At 38.0% G+C, this 26,722-nt stretch overlaps 1 protein-coding gene across 2 annotated transcripts in view; it reads right to left on the bottom strand.

Moving 5' to 3' along the window:
- Window positions 1-26,722, bottom strand: part of GABRG1 (gamma-aminobutyric acid type A receptor subunit gamma1) — a 59,241-nt gene that overhangs the window by 19,711 nt on the left and 12,808 nt on the right. For both annotated transcript variants that reach the window (XM_061346153.1, XM_061346152.1), the window contains exons 2-3: window positions 18,948-19,096; window positions 10,601-10,668 (exon numbers count right to left, since the gene is read on the bottom strand). In XM_061346153.1, coding sequence (XP_061202137.1) covers window positions 10,601-10,603 — 3 coding nt within the window. In that variant the 5' untranslated portion in view covers window positions 10,604-10,668; window positions 18,948-19,096. The remainder of the gene's footprint in view (window positions 1-10,600; window positions 10,669-18,947; window positions 19,097-26,722) is intronic.

Here is a 26,722-nt window from a genome sequence, read left to right as displayed (position 1 = left end):
GAATTTCAGAGAAAAAAAAAAAAATAAAAACTTACTCCTGTCATTTTATCTTTACTCAGAAGCCCACCCCAGCTTTTCTCACAGATTCAAAATTTCACCTGAGGGGCACATAGAATTTTCAAGAGTGCAACAAGCTGATTCAGAAATCTGTTTCACAGGGAGCCCCTGAACTCAGAATTACCAAGCGTGACGTGATTTCAATCTTATTCAGCTTCAAGATATTTTCCCCATGTTTCTTCATTCTATTCAGCTTTTTAATTCCTTAAACTGGAACTCAGTGTAATACTGCATTATTGATACTGCAGCTGTGGAAGAGGGGGCTGCAGGAAATACATTGAACAGAAGTGCACAGCACCTACTCCTAGAACCTTTTAACCAGTCAGATTGTTATAACCGTACAGGTAACCACACTGGAGAATGTATGCACAGAGTAAGTGGAAATATGGCAAATCATACCCACAGAAGGTAAGGGAGTGCAGTGAGACCTAGATAGTCACAATTCAGAAAAAAAAACGATCACTTTTCACATCATAATTTTGCATCTGTGCTTATCCAGTCCTTATTTTGAACATGCAAAGTGACAGATGCGAACAACAATATGAATAAAATTTTGCCTTTGCAAGATTTATCTCAATACTTTGTAGATTACAAACTATAATTAAAATCCTGCCAATAACGAAAAGATTAGCTAGAAAAGTAAGTAAAGCACTTCAGCAAAATCTCTGCTTTTATTTCATCAGCATAGATTTTGGCCATTTGAAATGAACATCCAGAGAGGAAGTAGATGAGATAGATATAGATAGATAGATAGATAAAATCTATATACATTCCCACAGCAAAAATTATACAAAAAGTTTTGGTTTGCTTTTCAACTGAAAATTGACTATTTCAGCTACTGCCACTCATAAAGAAACATTAAACTACAGAAAGAACCAGAAAACTCAGAACAAAAGAAAAAAATCAGACATAAATACATACACATATATTAAAAACCCAGGAGTGAATACTGGTATGGATTAAGGGTTTGGCTTCGAGATTGCGAATAGTGATTTATCAGCTTCATTAAGTGCACTTCCTAAGTTCAAGCAGCTAAATCTACTTTCTTGTAACTAGAAAGACTCAGGCAGTCAAAACTGCTCCACAACTTCAGTGACAAAGCTGTACATTCCTCAAGCATATATGGTTTTCTACAACTTCCTTTTATAAGTAAGCTATCAAGTCTCAAATACAATACCTGAGCATTCAGTATGTTGCAGCGTTTTTTAAAGAAAGATTAACTGCACAGTTACTGTTTGGTCTGTTTATTTCCATGGTTTTCCTGCTATGCTTCCAGACATCAGTACTGATGGCAAGAAGACTTATCTGAGTTTGGTTTCTACCCTGCAACTCCTGTAAGATATGCCAACCTACATGAAAAACAGCAGAACTATCAGTTTAGCTTTCTGATGAGGAAGTCATACAACTCCAAATATCAGTCACCTGCTACACTGAAGATGGAAGAGCATCAATAACTGTTAAGAACTTCTTAAAAGAGCTTCTATTTACTTCCTGGCCTCAACGGTATCACCCTTTGTGGGGATAACCCTCTACAGTAGAGACACTACTATTACTCAAAAAGGTGAAATGCAGTACTTACTGCATGCCAGTGAATGACAATCCAAAACAGTTCAACAAGAAGTGGTTTAGATGTGCATTCTCCACAGTGGTTGAAATAACCACCCAGACTATATAAAATTAGATGAAATTTCAAATCATAAAACAACAGTATAATAATAATAAAAGCCAAGATCAACAGTCAGGGAAGTTACATTCACTTACTAGCAAAAGCACATTGTTTTTCTTAATAGCTATTTTGTCAGTGCTGTAACCCCTATTAAAAGGGAGTAAGGGCAACATTTTTCCCATGACTAGGTCTGGTTCTTTGCTAAACAGCTTGGAGGTGCTGCTGCAAAAAGGGCATCCAGAAACCCTGCTTTGTAAAGTGAACTTCCCACAGCATGCACTATGAAGAGAAAAATTCCATTCCTGCAGTCCAGCTTTTATCAGATAATGACATTTTGCAATGTCAGCACAGATCCTGGCACTAGCCATCATAAAGGCAAGTGAACAACAGCAGCTTTCCTCTGGAGCACAGCAGCAAAGGAGGCAATGAAACCCATATGCTAGAAGCCATTGCCAAGGACAGTTTCTATCACAACAAGCTGTTACAAGTTATCATAACAATTAAAGTACATTCCCTGCCTTTTTTCCCCAAAAGGCAATTCAAATCTAGGCCAACAGAATTGTTCCTGGAAGTGGAATACAGCATCACAAATTACCATATAGACAGACAGACTAGGAATTAATAACAAAGAACAGGTGTGTAATGTTCCTCAAAATAGTTATAATCTATTCGACATAAAGAGGTACAAGACAAAGAACTAAGTGTAGCTTGTCTCAGCTGCAGATACAAGGGAGACAACCACAGTAGAAGCAGACAAAGTATTTGGATAGGGTATTCAGGCATCAGAAGTAACAATAAACTGTATGACAGAGCAGCCAAACAGTCTGTGCAGTTTGTGGGGAAAAAAGCAGGAGTGAAGGACTGGTGAGTTAACTTTAGAACTAGTCAATACCTTTACCTTCTTGGTGAAGTGCTATGTGGTGGTTCTATTAACATCATTTTTTGTTTAGATCATCTCAGATCACAACTGAATTGTGCAGGCACTCAATATTGCTTATGCAGGATACACATCCTCTGCAAGGAGGTTTGAATTTAACATAAAAGACAAGATTCAGAAAGACAACAGAGGCATAAGAAACATGAAACAAAGAACCCAGTCAGAATTACAGGTAGGGATTTTAGCACAACAAAAGCTCAACTGTTTGTGATATTTTGCAACCTCCATAGAAAGAAGAAAAAAAAGAAAAAAAAAGTTATGAGAAACAATGAAACCGCTTTGCAGACATTTATAGAGAGTTTCTTTCAACCCTAAAGGGCAGGTTGGGAGAAAGTGGTATGAAAAGTTGAAAGAATGCAAGCAGAAACTAACAAGATCTGAGACGGGAAATGACCTCTTGGGGTGGGGAGGTGGGGGGAGCAATAAATGGTTGAGGATAGGCTTTGAAGTGCCTTGAAAGTGAGAGGAAACTGTTTATGTGTGAGGTCCAGTGAAAGAGGAGACTGAAGAACCACCTGAGCAAGAAATGACTCAGTTGAAACAGTGGAAGATTCTCTCTGTAGGACACCACTACAGAGCACAAATGGAGCAAGGGTGCAACTGGAAAAGTTACAAAAATATGTTAGCGTAGCAATGGGAGTCTGGACAAGGGATTCCATGTGACGGATAAAAAAATAAATATAGATAAAAGCCCTCTGCACTCAGAATTTGCAGCATTAAAAGACCTGGTTCTAAGATTTATCACGTCACAGAAATTTTTTAGATTTCAGGCCTCAATGACATAGAGACTAATGATTACCCTCAGCAACTGTGTGGAAGGGGTAAAATTTGGGAAGATCTAAAGCTGTGATTTAGCCCTACTGAGCTAACTAAATACCTATGAACAGGTATGAGTGACACAAGGCAGTATTTCAAATTGGACAAAAGCAGACACACAAAGAAGGCAACAGGCACAGAGATAGTGCTGAATTTGTGCATGAAAAGAAGCAGTTGAAAGCAGGACAAAGGTGACCATGGAAGACATCCTGCACAGAAGTGCCAAAGAATGAGCATTAAGAAGTACGTTCATGTCAACACCTAAATAGATCAAGCACTGGGAACATGAGAAATTAAGTGACTAACTCACAATACACTGGCAAACTGACCACAGAAAAAAAGGAAGCTTTTCAGAACTGTCTTCTACTCCCAATCAGATCAACAACTCAGCACTTCTGCTATTTCTTTAACAAATTAGCCTTCTGCAAATAGACAGTACTAGCATCTAAACTTTCAGGTACTTTAAAGGTAGTCTTGTTACTGCTCAGGTTGTGGGTACTAAGAATCTGAGATGATATAAAGTGGATTTCCACCAGTAAGCTATCATACTGTATTGAAGTCAGAGAAGTAAATTATTATTATTAATACTGAAAGCAAGCCAACTGTGGCTTAAGTGATACAATGGAACTATACAAAACCAGTTGTGCATAAACCACAGCACAAAAAGACTACAGCCTCAGACTATAGCATTGCTAAATGGCACACAGAAATCAGGCCATATTTTACAGCAAAATGTATAGTTTTTCTGGAGTTTTGTGTTGAACCTTTACTACTTCTCCTCACTTCCTATCTGTTAACCAATAAAATGTAGCTGAAAATGGGAAAAGTACTGCATGCTGTTTAAAGTGGGGGATAAAAGACGCTTGTATTCTGGTTTGGTTTCAGAAGGCTATTGCAGTATTTGTCTGCTGTACCACAGCTGCTTTTTCAGTCACCCCTTGCCATTCCCTCCAAAATGATCACAGAAATTGGGAGAGGCACAGGAACTGCTGTGCTGAGCCAGTGTAAGCAGAATATTGCCTATACTTGGCTAATTCCCCTGAAACTAAACAGAACAAGCTTAAAGCTACCTTGCAATAGCAGCAGGCAAACTAGCTGCCTGCAAGAACAAGACTAATCAATTCCAGCTTGCCCCCACCCCAAAAAAATCCCAAGAGAGAAGATTCATGAAATTGTATGTGTAAAATATCACTCAAGTTTTTAGAGCTGGTAAAATGAGAAATACTAACAGATGTGGTTTTTAACAGTTAAAATATATTTCATAATAAAGAAAAAACAATGCTCAAGCCTCCTGAAGAATTATTTGCTCAGCTGCTGTACATGAACACGGTGTCCATCAATCTCAAACACTCATCTGAGTAACAGTCAATTAACTCCAATCACTTGCAGTGCTGACAGGCCCAAAATGATTGGAATCTATCTTCCCTAATCAAAATAAAAGGGTACGTTGGGAAAAAAAAATATTATTCTACCTTACTTCAAAGATGTACAGTAAGAGACAGATAATATTTAAAGACTTGTTGGTACTTCTGTCCTCATTTATGAACAGATACTCCTGCCATTTGAAAGAACTGAATCAGTTTTCACAAAACATACACACTGGGTCTCAGAAAATTGCAGTGCTTGTATGCTGAACCAACACAACCTTAGGAAACCTCATAACTTCTTAGATATATGTCAGAAGTGCATCCCTTATGCTCTTCCTTTCAGTCTGTCATCATAAAGCTCATAGAGACAATGGTTCTCCTCAAGACAGTCTTCTTCAAATTCCAACCACCAGGAAAAGCTTCAAATGCAGTTCATAAACCATGACAAGCCATATCAAGCAGTGTTCACCTAGTCCTGAAATACTACTGTATACTGCAGCATTTTGATAGCACCGTGATTTATTATGTGTTTCTTGTATGGAACTGTGTTCACTTTGACACACAGTTCTCTATAGCAGACAGACCAGGATGGGGAGAGTGTTCATATCGTTCCTTTTGTACACTCCTTACTTAGGTTTTTTTCCTATTGTGTTTGTTGAATCCTTAAATCAACATGACATGGTTCATGCATGTAAACTGAAGTACATGCCTAGGTAACAGTAGGATCAGGGCTTTGCTAATTCTGATATCTATTTGTGTCTTTTTCTAAGCCTCATCCTTTATGCTAGATACTATTCATTAACAAAACATTCAATTTAATTCAGAGTTAAAAATACATTAATTTACAGAATAATGCACACAAGAGTAGCAGTCTTTGAGTACAGGATTTCAGGGTAGCTTCAGATAATTTATCTTTGGGACAGTATTATTTATACTCTAGTGTGCTTAATGTAAATTTCCTGGCACTGTAAAGCAAGAGTACAAAACCTTCAAACCTTCTACACAAATTCAGTGATTCATAGAATAAGTGCAGTAACATACCTGATCACAAAGCATCCTCCACAAGTATAATAAAACTGAACAATATGTATTAGGATACCAAACACATTGACAGTTGAATACATAAAAAAACTCCAATAAATTAAAAATCTGCTGTTAGTTGCTGCAACTTGAGAATAAAATGGAATTCATAAGTCAAAGGTTACTTAAAATTCACCATCAGCACATTCTACATGAAGCCATAAATGGCACATTATCACAGAAAAAATTGTATCCTAACAGTGCCCAGGCTGTGCAGTCTGTGTAGCAAAGCAGCACATTGTGCAATCTGTAAATATCTGATTTGTTCAGTGGTTTACTCTCTTGTTAAAAATAAGAGTGCTAGGCTTCAAAGCATGGCCTTCAGCTTGCGGTCACAGCAGCCTTCAACGGATAACTAGTGAAAAAACGTGACAAAAGATAAATCATCTACAGAAGGGACAGAAATGTTGGAATAACAAAGAAACCAAACTGTTTCAGTGAAATACAGAATTGGTTCCAGAATTAATCCTGGAATTTTCAGTTTGGACTTTCTAATACAAAGTTCCATTAATAAATACTAAAATTGAATAGACAGCATCATCTGCATCCACGGCAAGGGAAGAAAAGAATACATAGTCCTCAAATACACTAAAATGGCAATGATACAATAATGTTTCAAAATGTTAGATCAGGACTCAGAAACACATAAAAAAAGAAAATTAATTTTGATTTTTTTTCTGTAAACGTACATATTTATGCAAGTATACACAGATATAGACAAACAGGTACTTTTTCTGGCTCATTTTTAATCTATCAGTCATGATGTCTCTGTGTCTCTACAAAACTGATCTGACTCTTTCTAATCCTCTCCCCTTTTTTGTTACTTGAGCGTTGCTCTAGTGTTTCCTGTATGAAGCCTGATTAAACTGACATTAAGGACAAGGAAAGTACAAACTTTTCTGTTTGCTCTTAATTTTTGACACAGTGATGCAAGACTGCTCCTCACTTAAGGAGCTGCTCCTGTGAATCCTTCTCCAAAACCTTCTCTCATTTGGAGTAGCTGTTGTTTATTGATATGAGTGTTGGTCAAACAGAAATTACAAGATCAGGTATTCCCTTAGTTAAAGGAAGGTGAAAACGCCTTAAAGTGCCACCATGCCTTCCCCAACCCACTGACTCACACACTTGCCTCATCTTGTCAAACTACAAAAGCTGTGGCACTTGCATGGTTCTCCCCAGGTCCCTTGGGGCACCAGCAGCACAAAATGTTGCGCATTTATGCACACATAGGGTTTGGGGGATGAATACAGGGCAGAGAAAACTAATGAGACCTACAGGCAACACAGATCAAAACACTGACCGTACATCAGACTCTGCCAAATAGTACCACCAAACTGACTTTTTTTTTTCATCTTGGCCCTAGTTTGGAAGGCAAGAGAAAGGTAGGAAGAGCCTAGAACATTTACATTAAGTGTTCAGTTGAATGCCCCATCCCTGGAAGCATTCAAGGCCAGGCTGGACTGGACTTTGAATAACGTGCTCTAGTGGAAGTTATCCCTGTCCATGGCAGGGAGGTTGGAACTAAATGAGTTTTAAGGTCCCTTCCAACCCAGTCTATGATTCTATGAATGAGGTCTGCAGACAAGGAAAACAAGCTCTAAATATTCATCACATGTCTACATTCTAAGAAAGCCCTAGACCACTGCAGAGCTCTTAAGAATCAAGACTTTGGCCATAAAAATGCACTTAGCTGCATTTTACATGATCGTTGCACAATGCATAGCCCAGTTTAGCACTAAAAGACATGTTCAAAAATGTTTAGACTTAATGAGTATTAGAAGCATAAATATGCAGACACTTTCTTAAAAATGTTTACTCAGGTTGTAGTTGCCTGAGGAGATCACATACTGTGGAAAAACATCTCTTAAACATGGAGTGTCTATACTGTCTACAATTTTGAGTAGATCTTTGTTGAATAGTGAAAACCAAAACACAACAGCCCTCAAAAGCGAATTCTAATGAACATCATATGTACACCTAAAGCACTCCTTTCATAAATGTGAAAATCTACTAGAAGCAAGAGGAAAACAGACTGCATTACAAAAATAAACCCATTTCCTCTTGTATGTGTCCTCTGAAGCTCTCAAACATACTCCCTTGATATGCTGCTTCAGCATCACTGTTAGGAAAAATTGCTGTCTACATGATGCCATATTGCATCCAAACTAAGATGAAGGACATCATTTGCCATAGTGAATTAACGTATATGTCAAATGAGTAATCCACTGGGGAATCACAGATATGTGTTCTCACATTAAGTGATCAAATGAAGGGCTAAAGACAGCCTTTGAAATTGAAGCAATTTTGGGATTATTGGTTAACAATCTCAAACAATATTGCCTTCCTAATGAAGAGAGCTTACAGGGTCAAATCTGTAATTACCTTTTTTTTCCCCCAAATTAAAAACATCTTTTTAGGAAACCTTAATTAAATTATTTGTATATATATGGATTTATTTCCCACAAACATTTTATTTTTGTAGTGATGCTCAGATGCTTCTTGTTCCTGGAGTCCAAACCCAGTGAAAGCAATTGCTCTTTTATGAAGGCCATAGTGTCCTCAGACTGTAATTTTATTTTCTATGTAGTTCTCTGCCCATTTTTTAAAATATAGAATAGTTTTTTGAAGCTTTATGTCTTAATGGCCTTTACCTTACTACCTTCTGGTGGAAAGCTTCTTTGCCTTTTTTTTTTTTTTTAACAGATATCAGGGTTAGAGGGATAAACATTCATCTGACATACATTATAACTATTGGGATCATGCTCTCTAATGAAATAATTTGCCTTTTCGACATGGTGCTATCCTTACCTTGGACTGGTTTTTATTAGTACCATGAGAGTAGCACACCTAGCTCTATGACAGCTCTAGCAGGTGTGGAGATCTCAAAAATGAGTAACATGTAGTCCCATGGCTGATACTGTCATTACTGAAAGTGCAGTTCATGATAACTGCTGAGCAAGCAGAAGATAGCTGTTGGCACAGAAGAGGCCATGGTACATAGCAGCAGGGAGATTGCCAGGGGCTGCAGAGACAAGAAAAGGGCATGGAGTATGGGGCAAGGCTACCTTGCAAAGCCAGCCACATGCTGGGTCCTTAAAACAGGAAAACTGAAGCTGTTTCAGTTCCAGGGTATGCACTGGCCACAGGCTGAAGAATTTATATTTCTGGAAATGTAAGTTACTGGAAAAGGAAGCCTCTACCATTTGCTATATCCTCCTTACAGGTAATTCTGTCCACATATTTTGCTCCCACAATACATTCCTTCAGGATAGGATAGGATGGAGAGACAAAACAGAGAAAGACTGCAACAGGAAGACAGCCAAAACTGAAGATACCACTTACACCAGACATGGAAATCAAAAAGTTTCCCCACCCCATCACTCTTCTGCACTTTTATGTATTTCTTTACATTCAGTGTGGTCTGAGACTTGGGCTTCCCTGACACAGCCCCAGAAAATGACAACCCTAAGCTTATTAGACTTTTATGCTGGAATGGATATCCTTTGCAACAGATCTGCATCATCTATGTCTGGCACTTCTATCCACAGTGTCTAAGTACTACTGTTTTTTCCTGCCTTGCTTTCCATCACTGAAAGCTGATACTCCCCACCGAAGCATGATGACATACACGTAAACCACAGGATCCTTAATAATAATCGGAATTACAGTGCTTTCACCAAATGTTCAGAAGCCCCCTACATTGGCATATTGTACACAGTATACAGCCTCAGAATGAACAAAAGGCTTCTCTGCCGTGAAAATTCAATACTGTCAGCAATTCCGTAGGCAGAAGGAAAAGAAAATAGTTGGGAGGGGGCTGAAGTCAAACTCACTCGAAGACCATTCCCAGTGTTAGTGCTGGGAAGCAGTCCCTAGAGGAAGTCATGCAACAAGACCTTTCTAAAGCCTCCAATACTACCATTTCATACAATGCACATCGTGACAGAAAAGCTAAGTGATTTGAAAAAAGGTCACAAACCTAACTAACACATAACTGCTGTTACTTCAGCGTTGGTACCAAATAGGTTCGATCTCAAGATCATGTTTCTACAAAAAACTAGATAAGACATGTTGCTCAACTTCTGAAGAAACCAGCTATGTGTACACACACACCCCACAAACGGGCCCGTAAGACTAAATGCACATAGAAAAAGGAGGACAAAGGAATCAACCACAGAATTACAGAATACCAGGACAGAAGGGGACCTCAAGGATCATTTGGTCTAACATTTCTTGGTAAAAAAAAAAGTGTTAATTTCAGTTTTTTCTGTGAATTTGAAAAAGTAATAATAAATCAATGCACTGAAAATAGTTTTATTCACAAGTCTGGTTCAACTGTTATTTTTCTTAACCTTTGAAGAGTAGCTCCAGGAAATTATACTGGGCTAGAGATAAATCAGCTGTAAACAAACATAGGGAAAATATTCAACACAAACCAAAATAAGGATCTGAAGCAACAACCTCTGTGTGACCTCATTTTTTAAAGTAGATATACTTTTGAAATTACAATGATTTCAAATACAGTCTAAGCATGTTTCTGCAATAATCACAAGCATATCCAACAGCATAAGAACATACAGTAAAAAATAAACTTCTTTGAATAAGATTATAAGTATTTAATAATATTAATCTATAGCATCATTCAAATAATATTTTCTGACAATAATCAGAACTTACCATATTAATTGGGTCAACTGGGCCAATGCTGTTAACATAGACATCTGTTTCAATCACTGTCGTTCTCACTGAACAAAACAATAAGCATAATAATTACATATTTCATTAACTATGTACATTGTTAGAATCATTTAGCTTATTAAAATAACAACAAATCCGATAGTCTTTTATGAGATTCAGAATAATTAAATCTCTGGTTTGTTTATTCTGGGAAGGATCATATATGACTTGGCTCCCTATTCCATACGAATCGTTAGAATTGTCAACAAAAATTTTTTACTTCATAACGCAATCTCCACGAGTGCTTTTTGAACAACTAGATATAAAAGGCATAAAAAGTAAAAGAATTAAAAACCAAAAGAAAACAAATCCAAAATGTGTTTTCCAACATAAAAACCTAATCAGAAATAGAAAAAATGTTTGGGAAAAACTGCTCATACAAAAACCCATCAGGTCTGGGAGCAGATATGTTTATCAGCTGTAACGAATCCATGTGCAGTGCCTCCTGTTGATTCCTACTGAAAATATGTAACTAACTAGCTAACTAAATAAATAAAACCCAACAAAACCCACCACTTTTCACCACAGGTTTCTTCAATTCATGCAACTACAGTACCTAAGGACTACTAATGTCTTTTATTTGGCTTGATACACTGCTTCAAACACTAAACTAAAGCTCCTGAAGTTAAAGTAATTTAGAAGTTAAACATTTCAAAATGTATTTTTCTTTAAAACCACTCTCACCGGGCAGACAAAAATTAACTGCTTAAAAAATATACTTTCTTTCTTTGTGTACTTGCAGGAGGGCATAAAGTCTAAGTGACTTTCCATGAAAGTCACATCTGAAATACAGGTTGCACAGATAATTCATTTTTTTCTTCAAAACTGGTTTACGGGGGGGTGGGGGGGGTGGGGGACGGGACTAAGAGAAGTGGTCAGGATGCATTTTAACTTCATCAATTTACCAAACATTTTCTTCCAAGTACCAGTTTGTACTGGAGAGCCAAAATGGGGACACAAAAGTACATATGTCCTAGTCCCAGTGGAATTAAGAGGGTTAATAACAAAGCTCTGCTGGTTTTTATTTCATGCTGCGGCATGTTAAAATGAAGCATCTCTGTCCATCTGCAGGTGGAAAAGGTGTACGGTGCAAACAAAAAGGCACTTTGATTTCCTAAGAAAGGGACTGTATGTCTTCAGATTTGATTTCTTTATATTGCAAACGATCAAAGATCACACAAGTGCTCTATAACAAACCAAAAACCTTGAGAGGACTTTTCAGATCTTAGAAATCTAAAAATCAGACACACAGAAAGAAACAGGGTATCATTAACATCCTTGCCAGTTACAGTGACAGTCAAGATATATTTCCTAAATATCCTAAGATTCCTTTGTCCCACCAGTCTCACTTGGGAGGAAATTCTCCCTGATTCCAAATCCAGTCACTGAGCGTGACAGCAACACACACCGTTGAGGCTGCACAAAAGATTTTCTACACGACCACAGAGCACAGTCACTTGGTCACCATCCTGTCCCCAGCATGATTCATAGAAAGTTTAAACAGACTCTAGAAATCTATTTATTTCCTGAAGCAGGGGAGGAAAGGAAGTACTTCTTGAGCTGCAAATGTTTTCACCATCTGCAGGGCCCATAGAGGAATGGGGGCAGCACAGGAAGTCACATCCCCAGACTGAAAAAAATCAAAGAAATTATTAGTATGTAATACACGTGTGTTTATACATATATGTAAAATGTAATATAATTTACATACACCTTTATGTATGCAAATTACATACATAATGTATGTATTCCTTTAATTCTGCAACCATGTTTATCTATGTAACAGCAACCCGACTGCTAGAGTAGGAAACGAGGTGGATCAAAGTGCATCCTGCCTCATTGTTCAAGCAATGCTGAATTCACTATTTCTCTCCCTTATTAATAGGAAATGTTTAATTCTCTTCAGTGTTAGGACATCTTGTTTTGTTCTGAGGTTCAAGTCTTTTACTCTTGCTTTCAGCACTACCCAGCCATGTCTCAAACCTCTTCTTTAGATGCAAGTGCCTACACACAGTGCTTAAGGTCACCTCTGAAGTCTGCCTTTGCTGTCACTGCTTTACTATGCAGAATCTTACCTTAGAATATGACCCACAGGCTGCTTCTCTTTCCTCCATCTTCCCCCTCTCCCCCTCAGTTTTTGTATTTTCAGTTTTACTGAAGGAGCTGATTATTCTGCAGATACAGCCTCTTCCTTTCCAACAGTCTGTCATCCGCCAACTTTAGTACAGAAATTTATTGCTAAAATCATTCAAAATATCATTATTCTTGATCAAGACTTTCCTGTGAGACCCCATTATAGACAGCCCACTGATATTTACTTATTAACAACTAAATTTTTATATCTTTCATCAAGCCAGTTTTTAATGGGAACTTTGTCAATTTTATGAAATTTCAGCTTGCAGTGAGCAGCACTTGATCTGCCACAATGGCTATCCTGTAATGTGCCATGGCTATCCTGTAATGTTGCCTTTTCCATACTGCTCTGAGTAAGACTAGAAGAGCTATTAAGAGCCAATGAAGAGTCTGAAAATCTGCCTCAGTTGAAATTATTTTAATTGACCCAAATGATCCAATTCAAGAAGACTGGAACAGGATGTTCTGCTACCTCAGTTCTTCTGCATGGTACAGAGCAAAGTACTGTGAATCAGAAAAAAAAAGAGTTCATTCTTCTTGTGTTCTTGAACTAGAAGTGGTAAGAGTCATGAAAACAACAAATGCTGGAGGAAAATACTTTCCTGACATCCGTATAATTACTATTGCTCATTTACACTTCACAAAGAGCTAAATGAAAGATGGTTTCAGATTTTTCTACTGTGAATCCTTCTTATTTTACTTTAAAAGTTTTGTATCAACCTTGAAAATACTATGAGAAGGAAGGTGGCTATTTAACACATCCTGAAGTGCAGAACAGCACTGTAAACGTACAGAAGCTTCTAAGGAAGGAGAAAAAGGCTTGCACACTTTAAATATTTACACTGAAAGACAACATGAGGTAGGCTAGAGTAAAGTAAGAAGGTGAGAAGACAGCAGATTGCAACTCAACAGACAGAGAGAGCACCAAGGGGCAGCTGTCCCCAAGAGGTAGTTCATCAGCTCGTAACAGCTAAGTACACAGGGAACCAGGTTGTTAAGCCCAGTCTAGAGAGATCTACCCACATTTTCTGATTTCCTGTTTTGACATGTTTTCTTCGTTAGACTAAACTGTGGGAAAATGGATGACCCGAGGAATTACAGACCAGTCAATCTCACCTTTGTGCCTGGAAAAATTTGGAGCAGATTCTCCTGGAAGGCATGCTAAGGCACATGAAAAACAACAAGGTACTTGGTGACAGCCAGCATGGCTTCACTAAGGGGAAATCCTGCCTGAACAATTTGGTGGCCTTCTATGATGGGGCTACAGAACTCATGGACAGGAGCAGAGCAGTTGATGTCATCTACCTGGACTTGTGCAAAGCATTCATCACTGTTCCACATGGCACCTTTGTCTCGAAATTGGAGAGACATCAATTTGATGAATGAACCACTTGGTGGACAAAGAACTGGCAGGATGGCCACATGCAAAGAGTTGTGGTCAATGGCTCAATGTCCAGCTGGAGACCAGTACTGAGTGGTGTCCCTCAGGGATAGGTGTTGGGACCGGTCTTGTTCAACATCTTTGTTGGTGACATGGACAGTGGGATTGAGTGTGCCCTCAGCAAGTTTGCCGATGACACCAAGCTGTATGGTTCAGTTGATACACTGGAGGGAAGGAATGCCATCCAGAGGGACCTTGACACGCTTGTGAGGTGGGCTGATGCCAACCTCATGAAGTTTAACCATGCCAAGTGCAAGGTCCTACACCTGGATTGGAGCAATCCCAGGAACAACTACAGGTTGGGCAAAGAACTGATTCAGAGCAGCCCTGTAGAGAAGGACTTGGGGGTGCTGGTCAATGAGAAAATGAACATGAGCCGGCTTCAGTGTGCACTTTCAGCCCAGAAATCAACTGTACCCTGGGCTGCATCAAAAGCAGCATGACCAGCAGGTCAAAGGAGGTGATCCTGCCCCTCTACTCTGCTCTTCTGAAACCTCACTTGGAGTATTGTGTGCATTTCTGGTGTCCTCAACGTAAGAAGGGCATAGAATCCTGGAACAAGTCCGGAGGAGGGCCACAAGGAGCTGGAGCACCTCCCATATGAAGAAAGGCTGAGAAAGTTGGGGCTGTTCAGCCTGGAGAAGAGAAGGCTGCGTGGAGCCCTCATAGCAGCCTTCCAGTATCTGAAGGGGGGCTATACAGGGAAGGGACTCTTCACTAGGAACTGTAGTGACAGGACAAGGGGTAATGGGTTAAAACTTAAACAGGGGAAATATAGACTGGATATAAAGAAGAAATTCTTTCTTTAAGGGTGGTGAGGCAGTGGAATGGATTGCCCAAGGAAGCTGTGAATGCTTCATCCCTGGTGGTGTTCAAGGCCAGGCTGGACAGAACCTTGGATGACATGGTTTAGAGCGAGGTATCCCTGCCCATGGCAGGGGGTTGGAACTTGATGATCTTAAGGTCCTTTCCAACCCTAACTATTCTATGATTCTATGGTTTGACAGGTATTGACATCATCTAACACCAGCACGTAGCTGAGGACAGGATTGTCCCAAGAGATACAGTAAACAAAGTACTCTTAGGCCTCGAATTCAAGGGCAAGAATGAACTTCCAAACAAGCAACAAGACCTGGAAAGAAATCTCTCTCAGCAGGCATGTACTGCTGTCCTTCTAGTAAGAAATAATGCTGCATTACACCCAGGCTGTGGTTGGTTGACCCTGCCTGGATGCCACATGGTGACCAAAGCTACTCTATCACTCCGCTCCTCAGAGAGGGGGAAAGAAAATGTAACAAAAGGCTAGTGTGTCGAGATAAGGACAAGCCAATCCCTCAACAATTACTGTCATGGGCAAAAGGGACTTGACTTGGGAAAATTAGTTTAATTTATTGCTACAAAAATCAGAGAAGATAATGACAAAATAGAAACAAATCTTAAAACACCTTCCCCCACCCCTCCACATCCTCAATATTGCCATACAGCATGTCAGTCCACCTAAATTCACTAACTGGTTTCCATAGTTTACCACAATTCATCATTTTAGAATGAGGGTCTAACATACATCACCTTTTGGTATTTACTTTTCATGCTGTTTGATTAAACTAAGACTTTTGATAATTTTATTGAGTCTTATTTTTTATATGAACATGTTTTCTGTAACATTTTCTTCTTGGTGATAAAGCAGTTATTCAGCAAATGAATTACACAACTATGACATTCAGAAATAACAGGCCATCAGTTTGCTACAGTTTTCTATGGAATAACATAATTTTCACAACCAGTTATCTAAGAGTATTACTTATATGGTTACCTATACTGAAAATTCATCCTCAAGTGCCTACAGCAGGGTACCAGCTCCAACTCTGAAGAATTTTTTCAAAGTGATTTTGATGAAGACAGAGCCTTATTCTCTGCACTTCTTTTACCTTTTCCTTTAAAAGAAACCCATCTTTAGCAAATACTCCAACCACCACTTTTAATATTTCCATCATTTTTATGCAGTGCACACATCCAGTACCACTAACATTCACTGCATGTGCTCTTAAACATCTTGCTCTTGTATTTCAATTTCCTTCAAATCTTGCTAAATATTCTTAATCTTAGAAGTTATTTAAGTAAGACAAAGAGAAAATGACAAAGTGTGGCATTCTCCTGTTGAATTTCAGTATTGCCTCTGATGTTTCAATTTTATTTGGTTCTCCTTTATCATCTGCTATTGTGAGACCCCACTTGGAGAACTGTGTACAGTTCTGGCGTCCTCAACACAAGAAGGACATGGAGTTGTTGAGGCAAGTCCAGAGGAGGGTCACAAGGATGATCAGGGTGCTGGAGCACCTCCCATATGAAAGCAGGCTAGAAAATCTGGGCTGTTCAACCTGGAGAAGGGGAGGCTGCATGGAGACCTCATAGCAGCCTTCCAGTATCTGAAGGGGGCCTATAGGGATGCTGAGGAGAGACGCTTCATTAGGGACCATAGCAATAGGATAAAGAGTAACAACTTCAAACTTAAACAGGGGAAGTTTAGATTGGATATAAGGAAGAAGTTCTTTACTGTAAGGGTGGTGAGGCACTGGAATGGGTTGCCCAAGGAAGTTGTGAATGCTCCATCCCTGGGAGTGTTCAAGGCTAGGCTGGACAGAGCCTTGGGCGACATGGTTTAATGTCTGGTGTCCCTGCCCATGGCAGGGGGGTTGGAACTAGATGATCTTAAGGTCATTTCCAACCCTAGCCATTCTATGATTTTATCTCCCTCAAGTAAATGGATGTTTAGCAATGAAATCCCTTATCTTAATCTGAGATGCGGAAATTCCATGTCAAAATCAAGAGGAAAACAAAATTCTGCCCTGGTATGCAAACCCAGAAAGTTCAGGTTAAAAAGAAAGAAAGAAAAAAAAAAAGAAAGAAAAAAAAAAAAAGGAAGGAATTTTTGTAACTATTGTAAATGAGCTTCGTAATTCAATAGTAAAAATGTTCTTTAGAATTAGAATTCCAGTTCAATAAGCTTGTTGTACAAGTACTGACATATACACTGAAGATGTGGAATCTGACACCAGATTTTATCCATATAATTGAAGCAGACTAAGCTGAATGAACTGAGTTTTGTTTTACATCAAAAGAGTGAAGAAGGGAAACAAAGGGAGCATTTATGTGAGAGAAGCCAGAACTAAGTGTCTTCCTTCAGGAACTGATTATTTGGAATCCAAAATGCTGTATACTCACTTACTCACAAAAAGGCAGAGTTCTTGCCCTATGTACAGTTCAGTACATAATCAGAAAAGTGAAGGTAAGGATTACACCATAATTCTTCCATAACGGTCTAAATCTATTGACAGCTCAGAATAAACACTTCTTCCTCTATTTTCTCTCCATTTCTTTCTTAATTTTAGGGGGAAAGAAGAAAAACAGGATTCTCTTTTCTTTCATCCCCACCTACCAGCTAATCATTAGAAGGCATTCTAGAGGAGACAGTTTATTCCCTTATAATGCCTTTGCTGTCTGTTGCATAAAGCAGTCAGGGGAAAAAGAAAGAAAAAAAGAAATACTGTACAGCTGTCACACATTGAGAACCTGGAAGACCTTTCCTGTTGTCTAAATATTTGCAGTTATAAAATTAAATGAATGTGAAAGCAAAACTTACAAAAAACTTCATGAGATTCACATGTGGTTATATTATGACAGTGAGAAAAAAATTGCCATTCATCATCTTCAGGGTAATAGTCAACAATAAAAGAGAACTAAGAAATTCAGGGAAGAAAACAATTTGACAGAAGCTTTCAAAAGAAAATACTTAGTTTGAGATTGCATCTCTGTTCTCCTACATAAATGAAACAAGTCTAGATTGTTGTATTATCATATAAACAGCTTAAAGACTTACATAACATTACTTTGATAGGGAATGCCAAGTATTTAGCAAATAATTATGTCCTACACTTCTTCCTTCACAGTTCAGGAAACAAACTCAGAAAATAAATCCTCTTTTCTACTTTGATCCAGCATGCACATGGTAGACAAGAGCTGGCAAGGTTTCACATATTTTATGTTTTCAACACAAGATTCTTCCAAATATTTATACTTAATAACTATATGCAATTTGATGCTCTCACTATTGAAAGACAAAACTGCTTTCCTGCTAGTGCAGTCTGACATTTGGTAATGCAGTCTTCCTTTCTGTATTTGCCAGAAAAGATATAGTCCAAAGTTATATTTTTAGATTCTTATGAAGTTTTTCAAAATCTGCGTGAATGGAAGAAGTGGGTTGAGTTAATTTTGCTCAGAATACACACTTACAATGCACTTTCTACAGCAAGAGTAAAAATATCTAAGAATAATCTTTAATAACTCCTACAGACTCAAGACCAATTTTTTAAATAATCATGTTTGGTTTATATCTACAATTCTTTCTGCCGGAAGATCTTAGTTAAACAAAGCAAACTATAATTGTATTTTAATGTTTTATTATAGATTGCCTAATGTCCACAAAAATCAATGCTTTACATAAAAAAGACTGTAAATAGAGCATTAAAAAAAAATCTGCTCTTGCGTAGAACATTATTTTTACCAGTTCTAGAAGGACACTGAATTTTACTGCTATTATATTTAGCTTGCTATATTAAGTTTTAAAAATTGTATTAAATCAATTTTTGCCATCTGTGATAAAATGCACACTATCTTGTCACGTTTTCTATTTACTGAGTTATTTTATTGGCTTACCCCCAATATCTGGCCGAAGCTTATTGTCATATCCTTGAAGTAAAGAGTCCAGTATGTGAGTTACATCCCCTCCGTGAATCTTTGGTGCAAGTACCCATGTTTTATTCACTGTTAGATCTTCATCATCTTCATCATCTGCTTTATCAGCTCTATAGTAAATTAATTTAAAAAAACAGGGTTAGGGAATAAACAAACAAAAAAAACCCCAAAACCATAGTGAAACTAAATACACAAGAGGTGAAGAAGCATCTGATAAAAAATTGAACAGTATTTACAGTACTTTATAAAAATCTAAATGCATTCGGGCACCAAAAGAAAGAGGCAGGCTGCTTATTTAAAACACCAACATTTTATTTCATGGCAGTAGAGAGTGTAAGCAAATAAACATGTCAAGAGAGTCATTAACACATCAACCATTCAGAAAAAATCCAGCCATGAGTCAAACCCATAAAAGCAGCAGTAGGCATACCCTTCCTGTCAGCCTTTTCCTGTTTTAAAACACAAAATGTAATTCACAGGCTTCTTCCTACATGTATTTCATTTTCAAATCATGGTGATAATATTTCTAAGAGATACATAATCATGGTAATAGACACATCTTGGTGTCAAGAACATTCAAAGAACTTCCTTCCCAGTAGCCTCCATTCTAGCTATGATATAAAAAGTAAGACTTGCATAACTTATTCAACTCTATTCAAATTTTAAGAAAGCAAATAAATATAACATCCATGTACTTTAAGTAAACATTCACAGCATGTGTCAAGTATCTGAATGTATACATGGTACAGTTAAAATGCTGTTCCATTCCTTTCAGTCAGTAATATTATTTGTTAGCTACCTATTTTATCAAGATGAAACAAATGTACATGGAGAACACTTACACATTTTTTTACTGGCTATCTTTAGATAAGCAGCAATATATAATCATTAAGTCACCAGAAAAAAACACAACTTGAAGTAGCTTGGTTGCATCTGAAGATTCACTCTCATATCACTGAAAGGTCAAAGAATGCCTGGAAGTACTTTTCTATTTAAATCCAATGAGTGTGGACTTAAGTATTCCTCCACTGCTAAGATCTGCAATCTGTATTACTCATCCAGTTTATTTCAGGGAAACTGCTAAGGGCTTCAAGTAAAGCAAAGTGCATTAGACTGATAGCACTAACTCTGACAGTCACAACCTTATCTTCACAAATGGACACTGGCTAGCAATTATTACAAATGTATGCAAGCCATATAAATCAGTTCCAAGGTTAGCATAAGCTAACATTCCAGTAAAAGAAGGGAATTAAATTACTGTTGTTGTACCAATCTGTATTGTACACCAAAACTAAAAATGTTACAGTTATATTGTCAGAAAGGGATTTAAGTGTTTCTAAATTACACAGACACATGCTGCCCTCAAAACTAGGGATGGAATCATTCACTACTTTTCCTACAGGAATGAAGATCACCAGCATGTTCCACATGGAGACAATATTACATCTCCAGGGAGAAAGGACAGAAAAAGTCAGAAAAGGACAGAGACGGGGTAGGCACACCTGGCTTTAACTGTACTCCTTTGAGGGCATGTACCAAAACAGTCTGTATTCATAAGACGTCGCATCACCTCAGATAACATTAGCAAGTCTCACTGAGAATCAAGACTACCAAGGCTGTGGAAACTGCTCAATGGTTTTGGCACACCTGCTTAATTTGGGAAGTCCAACAGTGAGATTGACACAGCTCAACAGGTTCCCGGGGGATGAAGAAAAGGCACTGCTTAGATATCAAGATTTTCGTACCTAGCTTGCTGCAAACCAGTTGCAAGAGGCTGTTACAGCTAAAAGTGATATGCAGTCTAAATACAAGTTTCACTGACAGCTTTCCCTGTAACAGTCTGAAAAGCACTTTCATTCTTTAAAGTTGAAATTCACTGTAAAATACTTAAATCTTTACTGCACTAAACAGACATTATAGTAATGTCAGATCTTAAATATTTAACATTTCCCATCAGTAGGATCACGATAAAGGGAGCACTAAAAGAAGTAGGAAGCTAAGTTTTTTAAATGTACGCCCTTTTTTCCTCAAAGACACTTACAGCTATCTCTTTCATGTTTTCTTACCATGCAGCTTTATTTTTTTATACATATTTTGTCTGCTTGCACTTTATGTCATCTAATTACTACATAAATTAGCTTACAGTTGCTAAGAGTGCAGAGGCAATCCCAGTTTTTCCCCAGGGGCACCAAGATGATGATGAGTAAAAATTTATAAGAAGCTCTCTGAGGAAAAGCACACTACAAAGCCAACATTTTCTTCCTTTTTTTTTAGTCTTCCATTCCACAAACAGCAGAAAGTACAGTGAAACTACCAGAGTTTTGTACAGAGCCAGGGTACCTGACTCTCAGGATCAGACCAATTGTTTGCAGAGAATGTTAAGTGATAGTGACACAACTTTCCCTGCTTCAATGTTCTTTCCACACTGCTATTAAGAACAGCACAGATTTAGCAAAAATTAAAAGCACAAGAGGTCATGCCATTCCCACCTAAACCCAAGAGGACTTACAACCATGATACCTTCACCTGCAGTCACTCAAGGATCTGGACTTTTTGGAGAGTTCTTAATTTTATTTATAGATTCACAGGACAACTCCAGTGGGAAGGGATCATGGGAAGTTTCTAGTCCAGCCTCCTGCTCAAAGGAGGGCCAGCTCTGAGGTCACAGCAGGTTGTTCGGAGCTTAACCAGGTTGGTTCTTGCAGAGCTGCAAGGACGGAAATGCACAACCTCTCTGAGCAACCTGGTCTCAGGTTACAGAAAGCTATTAATAATGCAGTTCCAGGGAGAGAGTGAAAAAATCCATCCTGACATCCAACCGCTTTACCAGCCACAACTAGCTAAATACATTTAAGAGGTACTTCTATTAAAGGCAACATTTCTTAGTGTCTGACAAGTCTTAAAACATTAATTTCGCATTTACACAGAACTATCTGGTTTTATCTAGAAAACACCATACATAAAAAAGTGACAACTGCTAGAATAGAAATACACTAGACTTCCACACCAGTTAACACTAGGTTAACAAGAGCTTGCAGTTCACTAATCCATTAGCTAAACTAACAAAGGAATTAATACAAATTAGGAATTAGTGTAACCAAATGTGAAGCACCAGACTATCACTGTTCTACACAGTGAAAGGAGCTATTCTTATTCTCTCTGTTCCTATCTAACTGGCCATTTCAGAGATGACCGACAGTGATTAACTCATCTCACCAGCAGAATACCATCTTTTTAACTCTTCTTTAAAATGCACTCAAGATAAGCATGCATCTCTGCAGTGCTGATGGTATCCAGTTTTACACTTCTGATTTCTAAGCCATAATCACCAACATGCTGCCACAGGACTGAGCTAAGAAACGAATGATGCTCGCTGGAAAAAGGGAGTGACCATAATTTACAGAAAGTCCTCTTTACTCCCTTCAGTGAAATTGAGCACACAACACCTGCTAGCTTGAATTCTCAATCCAGATGTTTTGAGGGGGAGTTGCATAAAGATCTCCCAAAAGAGCACCCAGACTCACACAGACGAGGGAAGAGACACTGTGGACATACTAATTTCATGGAATCTGAACTACTAATCTTTGTCACAGTAAATAGGTTTGAACTACACTGTTTCTAAGGTAGAAATCCCTGCAGATTTACATTGTCAGCAATATCAGCTGAGATGGTACTATCAAGAGCTAATAAAGGTCTCTAGACCATGTTCCTTAAGAAAAATTTTCATGCTGGAAAACAAGATGGTTCAAAACTGTTGGCCTTTCACCCAAGTTTCTGTGTGTCTCACATTGCAAAGGACAGTTTTATCTCCAGAACTTCGAATAGGGTAGAAGGCAGAAGAAAGCAAACTTCATTCCAAACCAGATAATGACAAATTCAGGTGTATTGCTCAAATACTCAGCGACACATTTACTTGGGCTGAGCAGGTTTCTACTTTGCAGTTAAAATAAATCTACAAACCCACAAAGATTAATGACAATTAACCACTCTCACTTTAACAACAGCACTTTCCCCTCTCTCTCTCACAACCCAGCAAGAAAGACAAACTTAATTGAAAAGGAATTCTTTTCCTTTCTAAGTTTATGTAAAGGTTATGTCACGATACATTGTCTCCATTTACTGTAAAATACGTTGGGTTTTTTTCCAACAAAGTTCACTCAGTGGGTCTTTTTAAGAATGTCTTGAGACATGATGATTTAGAACAAAAATGCGACACAAACCATGAAAATATTTTTGTTCCACGGCACGATGCTAGCTTAAATCTATTACTACAGGTATAATCCTGATTTTAATGATTTTATAGACAGGAAAGAGACCTTACTTCTTTACATGCTTGCTATTGTAACATTTCAGCTATAGCCTCATAAACTCAACAGTTAAACTCCATGCATACAGCTAACAATAATTGGGCAAAACGTGCCCTAACTATGCTCTCTGTCCTTCAACTAATTGGAGACATTACCATGACTAACAAATCCCTGAGCACAAGTGACTACTGACTAAATAAGTCTTTTCAACACCATGATCATCTTCAGACTTTAATATCACAGGTCTTTGTTTAACTATGAGAAAAAACAATCAAATGAGCTGTAAGTTGCAATTAACATAAATCAGGTTATGTAAGGCATTAAAAGAAACCCAAAAGTATACAGTGAGAGCTCCAACTGCTATTTGCACGATGCATATCAAAGTATTACACAGAGAAGTACAGAGCATAGCACAGGTGGGAGTATTTAAACACAGCTAATAATCAACTTAGTTGACCATTCCCGGGCTCTTATTCCCACCCAACGTACCCAAGGGTACCCAGTCCTCCAAGTGGAGTCGATTTATGGGAAACATAGACTTACAGAGAAGCAGTATAAACTGGGCAGTGAACCTTAGTTATCTCCACTGACACTTTATGCCTGTGCTCAAGCAACTCAGTCAAGCCCCCAGCGGCCATGAGGTATAACTGACCCTGCACAGTGGCCTTGGCTGTTTGGAGACAGTCTTCCTTCCATACAAGGAATACTCTAATGATCATTTAATAAATAAATAAGAAGGAAAGTCAGTGCTTCAGATAATTTCTATACTGAAAGAGCTGAAAGGAACACAGAATCATAGAATAGTTAGGAAAGGAAAGGACCTTAAGATCAACTAGTTCCACCGCCCCTGCCATGAGCAGAGATGTCTCACTCTAGATCGTATTGCCCAAGGCTCTGTCCAGCCTGGCCTTGAACACTGCCAGGGATGGAGCACTCAACTTCTTTGGGCAACCTGTTCCAGTGCCTCACCACCCTCACAGTAAAGAATTTCTTCCTTATATTCAACCTGAATTTCCCCTGCATTTTTCTTTTTACCTTACACAAGAAAATGAAAATAATACATGTTGTGTTAGTTCATTTAGCTGAGCATCTTCTCCAATGGCAGCCAAAAGCAGTTTCTTTGAGAGTTCTACTGATACAGGTGTAGGCAGAGAGACACTTACCTAAATCACAAAACATGCCTTAAGACAGCTATTATTCACTGGCTGTGCATCTTAGCATGCTGTATTTATGTTATTTGCCTAAGTGTAATATAATTAAACTTTATTTTCCAGTACTTAATTTCTCTCAACTTTCAGACAAAATGTTAATGTTTCCCAAATTATAAACAGGAGATCACCCTGTTAGCAACAATTCAGTTTCAGAGGTTTGTCAAAATACTACTGCATTTAACTAATGCTTCCTTAGAAGTCAGTTAAGGCACACAGGTTTCCACGGAAGGTTTCCAACCAATCAGACATCTAACCAGGGACTAGCTTACTCCAGAACACCAAACATGATATGTTTTCATGTGATGAAAAAAGTATATTTCCTGGCCTCATCAATAAGAGTTCGGAGGTCATCTGATCTAGACAAATCCCACTCATGAATAAAAGGCCTTAAAGCATTGCTGAAAACCAAAACAAGGTCACTGACATCCTAACTCTAGAGTCAGACCTTTTTACGGAGGCTGGTGATGATTCCAATTCAGAAGCTAAAAAAGCAAGTACTTAGGCAAGTACTTGGCCATTTGAATCACAAGGCATAAGGAGAGGCATAGATGAAAATCTGAACTCTAGAAAGATGGTAAGTTAGGCAGTGCCTGGAACAAAAAAAAATTCCTTACAGAGAGAGCAAAATGCAGCTTCAGCATGTCAGGAATAAGTAATTACTCTTATGTCAGCAATTTAAAACATTTAAATATTTCTTTAGACATTCCTGGGATAAAACAAGGCCATCAGACTGTAGCATCCTTCAGCAGCTGAAAAAGGATTAGGACTCCTGCACATAGTCAAATATTACTTCTTTTCAGTAGCAGCAACAGCAGCAGGACTACATTAGTCATGACTGCTAGAAAAGGACACAATTACATTTTTCGTCAAAAGATTCTCTTGAAAGCTTACTTCCACTGCTAGCTGTCAGTAGCTCTCAAGATTATCTTCCAGACATGATGGTTGACTTCATACTCATCAGTTCTATTACATTTCTGCAGAAATGAACTCTCTTTTGCATTTCATCATCAGCTTATTCACTGATATGCTTTATTCATCTCAGAAAATCATGGCAAAATAAGTGCAACTGCAAGCAAAAAAATGCAGCTACTGAAAATACGCCTACAGAAAGCATTACTTGCTCTTCTGAATACTGTGTGATATAGTCACTCACATTGTATTCCTTCATCTTCATCCTTCCTAAACCAGTTTAGACACTGTTGACAAAAATCTTTTTTCTCTCCCCCCCACCCTCCACCTTAGGTGATTTTACCAATCTATTTCCTTCTTCTTCTGCCTTGCCAGACTTTGGCATATTCTTTTGTGTGTCAAAATGTATCTCTCCCACTTAAGTATGTTTGTTGTATTCCCTACATCTTTCTTCCATCATACCTACCACATACTGTTAAGTTGATTCTTCTTGACACATTTTGTCTTGTGTTCTTCACTTTCTCTAAACTCACTATTTGTCTGGCTATTTATAATTTTCTGCACTGTTTCCTCTTTCTTTTCTCCTCCCTGAGTTTTTACTGAAAGGATGAACCTGGGCCTTAAGTCAGCAGTAAAATTAACAGGGAAAAGTATGGAAAAATTAGAAATTCTTATATAGAAAGAAACATCAGAGTTTTAGGGCAAGTTACATAAAGAAGTTCACTTAGTATTTAATAAGTAAAACTTTGTTAAAAGAAAAACAATTATAGGACTAGCAGAATTAAAGCTGGTACCCTGGCTGTTCATTCCTTTTAACAGTGTTGCCTGCATAGCTGAGTGTTTAGACTATCAAACTTGTGATATCTTAATACATACCACAAGCATCAGGTGTTCAAGATCTTTCGAGTCATTACCACTGTGAAAGATATGAAACATTTTCTCCCACACACAATAACTTCAGTACAATTAATTTTAGTCCCAGCAAGACTTTCACTTAAAAGCATTATCACACTTCTTATAAAATGATCTTCAACATCTCTGTGATAATAATATAATAAAAACTAATCCAAAGAGAAACTGCTGAACAATATAATCATATATAACATTTGAATATTTGACAAAGGCAAAACCTGCAAAGAACATTTATAGAAATGTGAATTTTTAATGTTAAGAACAGCAGGTATTCCAGTACAATAATTTTGTTCTGAGAGCCACACAAACTGCTTCTCTCCAAGTCAACTTTCAGATAATGCCACATACAATTTGAAAGATATTGGTCAAATTTGTTATTAATTCAAATGTTTTTTAA

The sequence above is a fragment of the Neopsephotus bourkii genome, unplaced genomic scaffold (genome assembly GCF_033783945.1).
Source record: "Neopsephotus bourkii isolate Nb327-2 ecotype Australia unplaced genomic scaffold, CSIRO-AGI_Nbou_v1 NB_259, whole genome shotgun sequence".
NCBI classification, from domain to species: domain Eukaryota; kingdom Metazoa; phylum Chordata; class Aves; order Psittaciformes; family Psittacidae; genus Neopsephotus; species Neopsephotus bourkii.
Note: the sequence above shows the minus strand (reverse complement) of the source record. Positions and strands in the feature narration are given on the sequence as shown.